The 15,422-nt window shown below is 32.0% G+C and overlaps 1 protein-coding gene across 1 annotated transcript; it reads left to right on the forward strand.

Moving 5' to 3' along the window:
• The first annotated feature begins 2,831 nt into the window (after nucleotides 1-2,831).
• On the forward strand, nucleotides 2,832-4,924 carry LOC137836076 (CBL-interacting serine/threonine-protein kinase 5). The gene has a single exon (XM_068644899.2). The coding sequence runs from the start codon at nucleotides 3,393-3,395 to the stop codon at nucleotides 4,767-4,769; it is 1,377 nt and encodes a 458-aa protein (XP_068501000.1). The 5' UTR covers nucleotides 2,832-3,392; the 3' UTR covers nucleotides 4,770-4,924.
• The last annotated feature ends 10,498 nt before the right edge of the window (nucleotides 4,925-15,422 follow it).

Here is a 15,422-nt window from a genome sequence, read left to right on the forward strand (position 1 = left end):
ACATCTCTAAAAATCTTCTTCGTGTGTATTCTCATATGTGTGAGAAAAGTAAAAACATTCTTAATTTGCATATAGATTTTACATTTTATGATTAACTTTTCTTAATGTTATAAATTGTTATTGATTATATAATCTAAAATATATTTTTAAAGTTTAAAATATATTTTAGATTATTAGAAAACCTTTCAAACTGTACAATTTTAAATATATTTTTGAATTGCATAATTACAAAATTTATTCTTTATAATATAAAATGAATTGTACAATCATAATATTGTTTGGTTTTTCTCCTATATATATCAAACCTATTACAATATATATTGTTTTTAGTTATATCCGTATCGTAATTGTTTTAATTATTTATTATTTAAACATAAATAACAAATACACATTGAATATATATATATATATATATATATATATATATATATTATATGTGTGTAATTATATTAAGTCACACTTTTAATCACTTAAATGTTCATTTCAAATTTGGTTAATAGATTGGAAATATTAATTACACAAGAAAAAAAAAATCATTTAACAGGTGAGATAATAAGTTTGTATTAATCTACTAATTTGATCCTATATCAGACTAATTAATCATTTTGGTTTATCTTAAAAAGTAAAATAATTTTTAAATGGTATACATTTAAAATTTATGTCATATCAATTAAATTAATTTTAATTTTACATATAATAATTTTATATAAATCACTATGTGTCTCTAATAAATATTTTTAATATAATTCTTATTTTAAAAAACAGATCAACTCAACCTAAGTTATTAAAATAAACTTTTCCTTAACTACTTTAATTTAGTTAAGTGGAATATTTTATTTAACAATGCTGTCATCAGATTTTTTAAAAAATAATCTATTCAACTTTCATTTATAAAAATTAAACCTAACATTAGTTACTCTTTTATTAATTATAATTTTACTTTTATGAAATATTTAGTTATTTTATAAATTATTTATTGTAATATAAGAAAAAAAAATAATAAATATTTATTAAGATTGAAAATTTTACTATGTTTCTTTATCTATATACAAATATTGAAAGACAGAACATAAATTGGCATAAAGAACATTTTGTACATTTTGTATTACAGTAAATGAAGATGAATAATATTTTTTGTTTGATGTGATGCTTTAATGTAACATTCGTAATCGCACGTAATCGTAATGGAGAAAGAGAGGTTTTGATGAACCCTAATTGTAGAGGAAAAATAAATATAAAAGAAACTTTTATTCACTTATATATTAGAGAGTAAAATACATGGTGTATATATAAGAAAAAAATTAAGACCTAACTGAAACAGAGAAGAAAAGTTAGGCCAAACAAACAAAACCCAATAATTCGAAATAGAAAACTAAATATGTTAACACCCCACAAGCTAGGGAGTAGATATTTGTCAGACCCAGTTTGGATTTGAGAGTAGAGAACTGTGCGGAAGCAAAAAGTTTAGTGAATATGTCAGCAACTTTAAGTAATGGGCAGTAGTTTGAGGAGACCAGAGTTAAGTTTTTCATGAACTAGATGACAATCAATTTCGATGTGTTTATTCGTTCATGAAAAACTTGATTAGAAGTTATTTGAATGGCAGATTTGTTATCACAGCAGACTGGGAGAGAGGAAGATGTAAATCCTGAAAGAGGTAAGACAACCTTTGTACATAATCGCTCGTAACAGAGAAAAAGAAGTTTTGACTAACCCTAATGGTAAAGAAAAAATAAATATAAAAAATATTCACTTGTATATTAAAGAGTAAAATACATGGTGTATATATAAGAAAAAGATTAAGACTGAATAGAGAAAGAAAATAGAGTAAAATACATGATGTATATATAAGAAAAAGATTAAGACTGAATAGAGAAAGAAAGTTGGAACCAAGCCCAATAATATTAAATATGTTAACATTTTCTTCCTTCATTCTTTATTTTTTTATTTTTCAATCATACGTATTCTCTACGTATATATACTTATTCTGCTCGAAATATCTGTTGCTTCCTAAAAAAAGTTTACGTACGGAATTTCTCATAAAATAAATTGTTTATATAATATGCGAGTACAAAACATTAAATCAATACATCAACTCGTCATATTTATTTACCTATTGATTATTCTAATGCAAATAATATAAAAAAAAAGTTTTTATATTCTAAAAACATAATAATATATTATTACACGAAATAAAAAAAAAAGGATTAAAATATTATGTGAAGTGATTGTTTTTTCAAGATATGACTGCTATTTGAATACACACACTGAATGAAGTAATGACATGGCAGCAATAGCGAAGCTTAGTGGTACGTGAAGAGGGTCAAGTCTTTGACCCCTTCAAAATTTGTTTACATATTATAAATTAATATATAAACAAAAATATTTTTCTATATTTTATATATTTGTATTCAATTATATTTATCGTGATGATGGGTTCACGTTCCAAGGGGCGTTTAAAACACGCGCATAGGTTTTGGCATGAATAAAAAAGGTATTTGTTTGGTCAAACCTTACAGAAACCACAAACAGATACATAGCCAGCTGTATTCGACTCACATCCACGTCACCACCATCATTCACCTCCAATCATCCTCATTCTTATCTCTCTCCATTTCCCTCCTTTCCTAATTTTTATTTCTTCCATTTATTATTTATTATCTTCATTAATACCATTTTCCTTTTTTTTTTATCATATCATATCTGTCAAATATTTTACTCTTTTTTTATCATATTTTTAATATTTCAAAACAATTATTTTTCATATGGGTTAGAAAAAGTGAAAGGAAAAAAAGCAATGAATTTTGAAGAAAGGAAGTAAAACAGTGGGTATTTTGGTCCCACATGGGTCCAGTTGTTTTCGTTTATCTTAATTTAGGTTTTTCCAGATATTTTGTGGTGTTCTGATCCTCATAAAACCGCATTCTTCTCTTCTCTCCCACCACCACCACCACACAACACAAACACACAAACCTCAAACAAAAAACACAATCTTTCTGTTTCACCGTGATACCCGCGTTCTCCGCCCTCCTCCACCGTCTTCCACCCTTTACGATATCTTATTTATTCTGCTTTTACACCCTTCTTTCAGTTCGGGATTGTTCCCCCAATCGGGTCTCAAACATAAATCTAACCACACTCTGTTTCCTCCTCCTCCTCCCCTGCATGCAACCATGAAGATTTTCAACCCTTCCAAATCCTTTCTCCAGAGCGTGGTGTGTCCGTTCGACACCCTCTTCATCATAAGGGTGAAGCCCTTCGATCTGGGTCTCTCCCACCTCCACCAATCCCAATTCGAAGCCTACAATTGACCCCCCCTAGAGAAGGTAGATACCTAAACCACTAATAGCGTTAGCGCAGACACTGGTTCAGTCAACAAACCCGCCGCCAAGATGGATCGCGGATCCAACGGCACGGGAACGGGCACGGGTAGCAGCAGGAACATCCTGTTCAACAAGTACGAGATAGGGAAGATCCTGGGGCAGGGGAACTTCGCCAAAGTCTACCACGGGAGAAACCTCAGCACCAACGAGAGCGTGGCCGTGAAGGTCATCAAGAAAGAGAGGCTCCAGAAGGATAAGCTGGTGAAACAGATCAAACGCGAGGTCTCCGTCATGCGCCTGGTGCGCCACCCCCACATCGTGCAGCTCACGGAGGTCATGGCCAACAAAGCAAAAATCTTCATGGTCGTGGAGTACGTCAAGGGAGGAGAACTCTTCGCCAAGGTGGCCAAGGGAAAGATGAAGGAAAACATCGCCCGGAAGTACTTCCAACAGCTCATCAGCGCCGTCGACTTCTGCCACAGCCGCGGCGTCACCCACCGTGATCTGAAGCCGGAAAATCTTCTCCTCGACGAGAACGAGGACCTCAAAGTCTCGGACTTCGGCCTGTCGGCGCTGCCGGACCAGCGCCGATCCGACGGGATGCTCGTCACGCCGTGCGGCACGCCGGCCTACGTGGCGCCGGAGGTTCTGAAGAAGAAGGGCTACGACGGGTCGAAGGCTGATATATGGTCGTGTGGGGTGATCCTCTTCGCTCTGCTTTCGGGGTATTTGCCCTTTCAGGGTGAGAATGTGATGAGGATCTACAGCAAGTCTTTCAAAGCTGATTATGCATTCCCGGAATGGATTTCACCGGGGGCCAAACGCTTGATCTCGAATTTGCTGGTTGTGGACCCACAGAAGAGGTATTCCATCGCTGACATCATGAAGGATCCCTGGTTCCAAGTAGGGTTCCTGCGCCCCATTGCGTTCTCCATGAAGGAGACGGCTCTGGAGGATAACATCGACTTCAACGGGGAGGAAGATGGTAGCGAAGATGGCAACGGCAGCAACAACGATCGTGGGGAAGTGGCGCCGGCTCGTCCGTCTTACAATGCATTTGAGATAATATCCTCGTTGTCGCACGGGTTTGATCTTCGGAATTTGTTCGAGACGAGGAAGCGGTCGCCGTCGATGTTCATATCGAAGCACTCGGCGTCGACGGTGATGGCGAAGGTGGAGGCGGTGGCGAAGAAGCTGAAGTTTAGGGTGACGGGGAAGAAGGAGTTCACGGTGAGGATGCAGGGGGAGACGGAAGGGAGGAAGGGGAAGGTGGGGATGACAGTGGAGGTGTTCGAGGTGGCGCCGGAGGTTGCGGTGGTGGAGTTCTGGAAGTCAGCCGGAGACACTCTTGAATACATAAAGCTGTGTGAGGAAGAGGTGAGGCCTTCACTGAAAGACATTGTTTGGAGTTGGCAAGGAGACTGCAATTCCCATTCCCAGCAGTGATTATGATTGTTCTTATTATTTTGTTTGATGATTCCATTGAAAAGATGGTGAATTATGATAGTTGTTTCTGTTATGTTAGATTTATGAGTAGCAGCATGTAACAGATAAACAAGTATTTGGAGTTTGGGATGAATCAGAAACTTCAACTTCTTTTCTCCCTCTTTCTCATGCATCTCTCTGTCAATTTTACTTCACGCTTCTGCCATTTTTTGGAATCCACATTAATATAATCACTTTATTCAGATAATTAAAGTCATGTTTCTTCTTTAATATTTATTTTTAGTATGTAATCAATTATGGGAAACATAGGGATCAATTATAAAAAAACTAAAATTAATTAATATTAATTAGTAGAAATTAAAGTTAATTAGTATTAGTATTAATATTAATTAGTAATCCTAAAATAAAAAAATTAATACAAATATTACACTTAATGATTATAAATAAAAAAATGCAAAAATAAATAAATATAAAAAATAAAAACAACAATAAAAATGTAAACAAAAATAAATAAAGAAGGACAGAAAAATAAAATAAATGTTGAACAAAATTAAGATAAAGATAAAAAAATAAAAATAAATCAAAAATAAGATAAAGATAAGAAATGTAAGAAAATATTAAATAAGTATATGTTAAACAAATGAGGGATGATAGAAAATCAGATTATGTTGTTCTAAATATATATAGAAAATCAGATTATGTTCTATTATAAATATATCAGTCTTTAGGTTTATAAATTCAATTTTTATGTTGTTTTAGGGTTTAATTTTTATTTTATTTATTTTTAAAAGAAAAAATTAAACTAAATATTTTTAATTTATTTTTTTTTGGAAAAAACTTATTTATTTATTCACTAAAATTAACGTTATTAATTTTTTTAATTATTTATTTAATTTTTAAAATGATACTAAATAAAAAATCTAAAATAATACTAAATAGAAAAATAAAAATAAAAAGGTAAAAAGTACATAAGTTTTTCAAAAAGGTATCGGTACGACGTAAATTCAGTGAAGCCCAAAAAGACAAACACGAAGAAAAATTAAATAAATAAATGTGTGTTTTTTTCTCCTTTGAGATCTCTCACATCTAATCGAATCGCAGCCTAAATAAATAAATGTTTGTTAAGAAAGGGTAAAAGAAGGGTCGTATTCTGGTGTTTCTATCAAAGGTAAACACGATTTAATGTATGAGGTTGCGATGTTCCACACAAATTTAGGTTTTATCGGGAAAAAATAAATATATAAATAGAAGGAGAAAGTAGTGAGTGAGGAGGCAATTCATTGTCTCTGTTATGTCTGTCTACTGTTGAACATTATCTGGATAATTCTCCAACATAAAAAAATATAAAATATTTATATTTTTCTCTTCAAAACAAATAGTGTGCCTCATTCATGTTCATTACAACTACTAAGAGATAGCATATCAATTTCCAATTTCAATGGCTACCCTTTGGATACAATTTTTTATTTTTTTTTATATATGTTTATTACCGTAAATGAGTAAATGAAGATGAATATTCCTTGCATGTAATGCTTTAATGTAGCGTGCGTAATCCACGTAATCGTAATAGAGAAAAAAAGGTTTTGATAAATGTAAAGAAAATTAAATATAAAATAAACTTTTATTCACTTATTGTATATTAAAGAGTAAAATACATGGTGTACATATAAGAAAAAGATTAAGACCTAGCTTGGATTTGAGAGCAGAGAACTGTGCGGAAACAAGGGGCTTGGTGAATATGTCAACAACTTGCATTGTAGAAGTAATGGGCAGCAGTTTGAGGAGACCAAAGTTAAGTTTTTCACGAACTAGGTGGCAATCAATTTCGATGTGCTTGGTTCGTTCATGAAAAACTTGATTGAAAGCTATTTGAAGGACATATTTGTTGTCACAATACAGGGTTACAGGCTGGGAGAGAGGAAGATGTAAATCCTGAAAGAGGTAAGACAACCATTGTAGCTTACATGTGGTGGTGGCAAGTGCTCTATACTCGGCTTCAGAGGAGCTGCGGGAGATAGTTGGCTGCTTTTTTTTTATTTCCATGATATTAGGGAGTCTCCTCAATGACAGACATATCCCCTGCTTTAAAGAAATAGCCTCAAATTGCAAATCAGAAATGCGAGATAAATCTCCTTGTGAATATCTAACTTTTAAATCATTCCAAATGTCAAAGGCTATGTCCATCCAAACAATGCTTTGCCTAATAGGGATTGAAACAGAGTTTACTAACCAAGAGACAACCATGTTGTTACAGCGTGTCCAAGACGAGAAAGTGGGATCATCCCTTCGGGTGTGAGCCAAGTATGAATTCCACTTTGTTCTTGGCACTAAGAGCAGTGATGAAGGACCGACTCCACGAATGGTAGTTTGTTGAATCAAGAACAGGCGACACCAACGAGGCTGCATGATTCTCGCTTGGGTGTAAGTATAGGGAGTTGTTCATGGGCTGTTCCAAAAGGGGCATCGGTGTAGGGTTTCCATTTGAAGAGGAAGCCGGTGTGGAATTTTCATCAGCCATCGCCTACAAGGTTTTAAAGAAAAAAAAAAAAAACCAAGAACAGCAAAGAGGGACATAAAAATAAGAGAGAAGCGCAGCATAGCTCTTCTCTGATACCATGTTACGAAGTGGACTTTAAGCCGAACTCAACCCCATAAAACCGGCTCATAGGGTTGAGGTTTGCACCCACTTATATACAATGAAAGACTCTAATCTCTAGTCGATGTGAGATCTCTAACACACCCCTGTCACGCCGAGACTGCCAACTCGTGCGTGAGACTATATACTATGGGTGGTCCGATAGCGGCCCGATAGCGGGTGGCACGATAGGCCCAACAAACACTCGATAGGATAGGTTTTAAATGACTCTGATACCATATTATAGTAAATGAAGATGAATATTCCTTGCTTGATGTAATGCTTTAATGTAGCGTACGCAATCGCACGTAATCGTAATGGAGAAAAAAAGGTTTTGATAAACCCTAATTGTAAGAGAAAACTAAATATAAAATAAACTTTTATTCACTTGTATATTAAAGAGTAAAATACATGGTGTATATATAAGAGAATGATTAAAACCTAGCTGAAACAGAAAAGGAAAGTTGGGCCAAACAAACAAAGCTAAATAATTTAAAATAGAAAATTAAATATGTTAACAATGTTCTCGCTAAAATTAGAAGTTAGATCTTGGAGAAAATGTTGCTGATCAATCTTTTGTGAATTTTAATAGATAGTTTTACGATAAGGAAAATTCAATCTGTTGACAAAACTTCGACGATCAAGTTAATAAAAACATAAGTATAGTATATATTATATAGAATAATACTTACCTTCAATTAGAGTCTCATCACTCATATATATATATATATATATATACATATATATATATATATATATATATATATCTTAAAAGATTATAACAATTTTGTTAGCGATATTTTCAATTCAATCGCGATCAAACGGTACAATATATATAATTAACTTAAAATATAAAAATTGGTAGAGATAATCAAACAGAAAATAGTTTATATTATTAAGAGAAAGCAAGAAAGGGCACGACTCTTCTCAACTTGGAAAAATGATATTTCTAACACATCCAAATTATATCTTCCAAAATTAAGTTCATTGTTCAATTGTCAATGAAGGTTGAGAAGGATTTATAATGAAGGTTGAGAAGGATTTATACGTACACCACAAAATATCTGGAAAAACCTAAATTAAGATGATATGATGACATCTTGCTCTATTATACAACTTCTTATTAATGATATAATAAAGGATATTTTTGTCATTTCATGTAAAATTTGAAATTTTAAGTATAGAAATACGGTTGTAAGTGGAGCAAGGTTTTCTGTGTATCATTTCTCTTTTCACCCAAGTTGCACTGTTCATTTATCCCTTATCCGTGTATTCCTTAAGATATCACAAAGCTTTTCAGCCCAATTATACACACCACTTTCTTACCCCCTTCACTATCTCCATTTTGCCCTTTCCTCTATTGTGTAGAATCAATTTGTAAAACTAGAATTGTTGCTACAAGTAAATTTGTTAGCAAACTGATCTCAATATCTTATTCAATCTCAAACTGGCATTATATAGCCTTTACAAGATAACAGATTACAAGAAAATAGCTAAAGATAAACAGCTAAAAAGAACAAATTAAAGATAACTAGTTTTCCTCCTAATAAGGACTTATCGAAACAGAAAACTAAAGGCTCCTAATATCAAGCAACAAACTAGAACTAACAAAGACCTCTTCATATTGCGATCTAGCGTTTTGTACGCACATGCTGTTGTTCGCCTTTCTAGCTTATTCCATGCATACATACCAATATTGGTTGGTGGATGCAAGTTCTGACGTAACGTGATCCCACTAATTCATGTATAATTAGGCTATCATTAATGCTTTTCTTTTTATGTTCGCACCTCGTTGCATTAAGTCTTCTTGCATTAAGTCTTCCTTTTCTTTTTATGTTCGGACCTTGCTGCATTAAGTCTTCCTTGTGACTCTTTTGTGACTCTTTTGATTACGTGTTAAGAGGGTACTACAAGGCTTTGTCATTGTGAAGAATTTACTTGTAAATAATATTGTTCTTACGTGGTTGGAGTCCTCCAGTAGTGACTTTCTTATCTTCTTCTTTCGGTCTCGGTCTTCAAGTTAAATGGTCTTTCAGTCTCAATCCTTTCGCTTCTGCTGAATGATTGAGGGAACCTATAAATATACTTTGACGTTCAAGTTAGTCCAAGTAGGATCTGCAGGTGTGAGAGTTGAAAAAGTTACATGTGACACGTGACTGTCTTTACTATTTATATCTTTTGGTTAGATCTTTGTTGTCATGGATCCACTCGTAAGACTTAAAGAAGACCCAATTACACCTTAACTATATTTTGTAGATAAACTGGTTTAATACTGATTAAATGACATTTAAGAATTTTGTTTGGATTTAAGTGAACCGTAAGGTCATCCGTCATTCGATATTCTACTAATCAATAGTAAAAATACTACATTTTTTATTATTTTATAAGAAAATAATAGGATTATAATGTGTTAATAGTTGTTGTTAGATGTTGTTTGTAATAAAAGAGAGAGCTAGTATTAAAGTCTCATAAGTCATATATATCTTAAAAGATTATAACAATTTTGTTAGTGATATTTTCAATTCAATCGTGATCAAATGGTAATATATATATATATATATATATATATATATATATATATATATATAATTAACTTTAAATATAAAAATTGGTAGAGATAATGAACAATTTATAGTTTATGTTATTAAGAGAAAGCAAGAAAGGACACAGCTCTTCTCAACTTGAAAAAATGATATTTCTAACACACCCAGATTATATCTTCCAAAATTAAGTTCATTGTTCAATTGTTAATGAAGGTTGAGAAGGATTTATACGTATAATTTTATTTTATTTTATATTCAAATCAGTAAAAATTAGAGAAATTAAATGGAATATATATATATATATTTATATGTTTTTAGATATAAATTGAAATATTTAAAAAAAATCTTATATGTTTTTTTTAGTGTGGATAGTAATTTGAGTTTGTGAGAATAGTTATAGAAAGACTAAAATAATAAAAAATTGCGTATACTAAAAGAACAATTAAAAATGAGAATCCTTTCTGATCTTGCAGGTGATTCGATCGTCGAAGGACTCGTCACGTCAAACTCTGTCTTCTGCAAATACGTTCCAAGCACTTCTCAAAGAACTCCAAGCGAACCTGTGAAACACAACAAACGGCGCCTCTAGCGGCCGATTGCACTCCGACGCTCAAGTCAGTCAAGCAAAACCACCAAGAACTAAGAACTAGGAATCTCAGCGAGACTCGTGTGCACTCTGTGATTCTCTCTTTCTCTCTGTGTGTAGACGAAATGAATCTTACCTCCCTGCATGAGCGTGGAATACCTTTATATACTCTGCGGCGCGCTTAAGTTATTCGTGTACGAAGTAACTTAGTGTGTTTCTTTCACTAGGCGTCTCGCGCAACCTCAGCGTCAGTACCAGGCGGGGCTTGGCTGAGCGCACGTACCTGGCGTCACTTACTGTGCGAACGATCACCTCTGCTTTGCACCATGCACGTCATGGGTTAAGAGAGCACCAATAACCGACTGGCTGCTAGCTCTCTTAGGCCACTCTCATGCGCGGTACTACAAAGCACCTAACTTCTCCTTTCTCTGATACTCTGCCACACAAGGCTCGTATGCAACGCTCTCGCCGGAATTGCCTCTCGTTCTTAGCTTAACTGCGCGTGGCACGACGGCCGATCGTCTTATCTAGACGATGATCGCGCATCCTTTCTGACTACCGATCACCACCTGATCACCGATCACCCCCTCGGGTGACCCTCTCCAAGACACATCAGCTTCCCTGGCCCACGTGTCCCACTAAGAACGGTCCACGTGGCTATCTGTTGCTGACGTCACCGACTACCGATGACCGACCGGATCACTTTCTATATGATAAAATAACAGTTACTTAAAGTTACTTAAATGTTAAATTAGTAAATATTCATGTTCATCAAAAAAATAATTAAAAGAAAGAATTTTTTCTATTAATTATAAATTATATTTTTTTTATAAAATATTTTCACTGTTTTTCTTCAAAATCCAAGCCTCAAATTTTAGTCGGATACATTTTATAAGTGTTACTTATAATAGTAAGAAATATTTTTAGTGAGACAAATTCTCCCTGCACCTTAATGATTCTTCTACACCTCCATATATTTATGTGATATTTTAATTTTTCTTTTTATATAAATTTCACACATTTATGACTATTTTTTGTTTGAACGAGTATAGATAATTTCATTACAATAAATTTCTTGTTTTGAATAATTACGATAATCTTTTTAAAATATAAAGACCCAAAACCAAAACGTATAAATAAAATGACTAAAAATATAATTAGAACATTTTTCTACACCAGATCTTAAAGGCTGCATATATAGACCAACATAATTTTTTGTATTTAGAAAAAAATTTATTTATTTTTATATAAATGTACTTAATAAAGTTGTGATTAATAATGCATAAACAGCGTTTAGTTTAATTTAGAAGCTTGGAAAACGACAAATACAGTGAAAGTGAAGAAGGAAAAAAAGATATTTTTGGTTCCATCCATGGCCAACTTGACATTTAAGATGATGTACTTACACCAACAAAATTTGTTTTCAAATTCTCCATTATCTTTTTTGTTTGCTTCACAGGTTCAAGACGTACACCGTTTAATATCCATGGTTTTTTTTTGTCGTTGCATACATATAAGTTAAAATAAATCAAAAAGTGAAGAAGATAGACTAGAATTGTGTATTGATTTTGCATGACTGAAAATATTGAGTACAAGATAAGTATATGGAGAGAAAAAGATGAGTGTAGAAGATTTGTTATTATAGTTTTCTCTATATCTACTAAAACATTAAGTTGAGGTTGGTTAAATTTTGAGATCGACACTGATTATATCTTTGTTAGTTTTATGAATTTTAAGAAAATGAAGGGGCTCCACACGTAGAAGATCTTTCGACGCTTAAGTTATTAAGAACATAACATATAATAAGTAATAGTGTAAAATATGAGTTGAAAGTACTCTCTGTCTTTTGTGTTATGTGAGTTGTTTTTTTTTCCTTATATATGGTAATGCTCTTCTCTTTCTCCCAGCATGTGGTTTTATTATTGATTTAATTCAATAATAAATGTTGTCTTCTATTTAAGATTGATTATTCGAAATCCTTTAATTTACACACTGATATGACATTAATGTTTTTAAATATGAATATTAATCAACGATCTCTTTATATATGCAATATCGGATTTATCATGACACTATAATTCTATTGATGATTTTTAGTAACAGAGAATATAGCTAGACATATTCATTAATCATACAGTGACAGTTGACAATTCAAATTCAACTACAGATGAAGAAAACAACAATTATATGTATATTGAGATGATACACTACCAAGCATGTCTCATATGTGAGATGTGAGATTTTCTTTAATCTATTGGTGGTTTAAGTGATGATGGTGTGAGGAGTGATGGTAACATTAATATAGATAATGTCCTTTTGTTTGATGATATTAAGCTAATTAAATACATTTATTATGCTAGAAAAAAAAAACACAGGTCTTTCTCCTTTTTTATGTGTTACTTAATAACAAAAAAAACTCAGTTGTTATTTTAGTTGTGTTTAAATTTTGTTTATGTTAAGATTTGCTTTTTATATTAACTTTAAGTTATGTTCTTTATTTGGCTGTATAAAAGTTTAATTATTTGTTATTTTTTCTTGAATTAGTTTTATATACTTGTAAAGCTTTCATTGATGTTTTTAATATTCATAAGTTTTTTTTATAATATTTTACGTCAAATTTAAAATCATATTTTTTTCAGAGTTAGCATGATTAATTAATGAAATAAAAGCATTTTTTTACAAGACAGAAATAAAACTATTAAAGTTGTCACTTAGTTTTTTGTTTCTTTCTTCCCAACTTTTTTTGTTTGAGTAATCTTCCTTTCCATTTGCCTGCTTTTATAATCAAAGAGACACACTCCATGTAAAAGGGACCATTGTTTGTGCATCACAAATGGTTCTTTTTCAGTTAGCTATATATAATAATAATAATAATAATAATAATAATTAAAAAAATATTCTTCAATAACCATTACATTATTGTGGCATGCGAGAAAGACACTGAAAATAATAATGTAAGAAAATCTCTTCAACTTAAGAAGTAAAATCCACATAACCTAATGTAGAAACCGTTTTCACTATGAAAGTATGATTACAACATTTGTTTATTTTAATATATGAGGATAACATTTAATTTCAGTCAAACAAGGATAGAATACAAAATCTCTCTAGCATCTCCCTTACTTGTATCTCTTTCTTACAAGTTTCCTTTATATAAAGAAGGTTAAAAAGACTTTCTCATAAAAAGATAATGAATAGTTAATATTTGTTACATTTTCAAGATATCTTGAAAAAAATATTTTTAATTTTCTAGGTCGAATTTCGTAGTTTTCAAAAGAGTTATAATTAAAAGACTTTGAAATGTGTATTATTGAATATATTCAATGAATCAATTACTATGATTCATTGGTCATAGTTTCCAACACTCTCTTCCTCTCTTTCTGAAAATGTTGGTGTTACAAGTGATTTAAGACACTGGTGTGGGGTTGGATTCAACTCATGGTTCTTTAAACCCTAAACCCATCCCTCCATAGTTAGGGTGTTTATCCAATGTTTTCTCTGTTATTCAAAAAATGAAACATTGATGTTTTACATGAGTTGACACTGTGATAACCATTGAAGAGGTTTGGGGTAGTGGTTGCTATCTATTAAACTGATAAAAAAAAAGTGATTTAAGAGAATTTATTTTACTCTTAGTTAAATAAGACAATAAATTTTCTCTACAAGTCCATTACACAAAAAATTATGTACATCAATTATACAATTAATAACCTATGTAAATAGACCAAACATAACATTTCTTTCACACGTATTAAATTACATGTAACATATCTAGTGATTCATTAATCACACTCCTACACATATGCACAATAACTCCTCACAACATTCAACATCTTTTTCTAAGATTTAGTGCACAGTCTATCTTTGAACACCACCAAGCAACAACAAAAAAAGACAAAAAAATGTGCGTTTGAAATGATAAAGTTGAATATGTTTTGATGGAGAATCCCATAGACCCAAAACTCTAGAGAGTAGCTAGAAACTATATATGGAATTAGAGAATAAATATGTATTCATTTCAATCTCAATATTGGATTCCATTCTCAAGTTTTCTCTATTGACAATTGTTTGGATCGTTTTTCCTCCAACATCTTTTTTAATATTTATAATAAACCTCTTTTAACGTGAGAATATTAATAGAACAATTGCAGGCTTATCTCTCAGACCAACACCACTCTCTTTTGCCACCTTAAATCCTATAAAAGAAAGTAAGTAATTGGTATAAAATTGAATAATATATTGATAAAAACGTATCTTATTATTCTATAACAATGCTTATAATAGTGCACTAATTCGTTTGTGGAATAGTATCTGATAGGTATCTTTAATAAAACAATATTATCTGATTCACCATATGTTTATCGAATTTATAACATATTACCTGATTTATCGCGTATCTTTTTATTTTTTATTAATGTAACTATTTGTCCTGTTGATCAGCTATTGATATCGAATGATGTGTATAACAAAATATAACAATATGGAATATAAAAAAAATGGAATTATATGCATTTAAATTGTAATTAATTGCTTAATAGATAAAATATTGGAAAAGAATAAAAGATATTCTTGTGTTTGTGGTGGAAAGAGAAAACTATTTTGGGCTGTTGTTTGGGGGTCAAAACTGGAGATTGGGTGGAAAAAGAAAGAATGTTCTGAGAATGGATCAGTCTTTAGCCCACAACCGTTAAGCATGCGTTATGGGCCCATTCCATTCTCACTGATTTCAAACTTTATAAAGTAAGGGCCATTGTTCAATCACTTATGGTGGACATGTCCCTTTAGCACAATCCAAACGGGCCCCAGAGAGAGAGTACAACACAGGACAACAATACGATACTGACATAGAGATATGTATAATTTTAGAAACGATACGGATAGTGACATAG

Source organism: Phaseolus vulgaris, chromosome 5, assembly GCF_051622355.1.
Source record: "Phaseolus vulgaris cultivar YP4 chromosome 5, ASM5162235v1, whole genome shotgun sequence".
Classification (NCBI taxonomy): domain Eukaryota; kingdom Viridiplantae; phylum Streptophyta; class Magnoliopsida; order Fabales; family Fabaceae; genus Phaseolus; species Phaseolus vulgaris.

Excerpts from the sequence above, each read along its gene's own strand:
- LOC137836076 (XM_068644899.2), top strand. The coding sequence starts at position 3,393 with ATGGATCGCGGATCCAACGGCACGGGAACGGGCACGGGTAGCAGCAGG.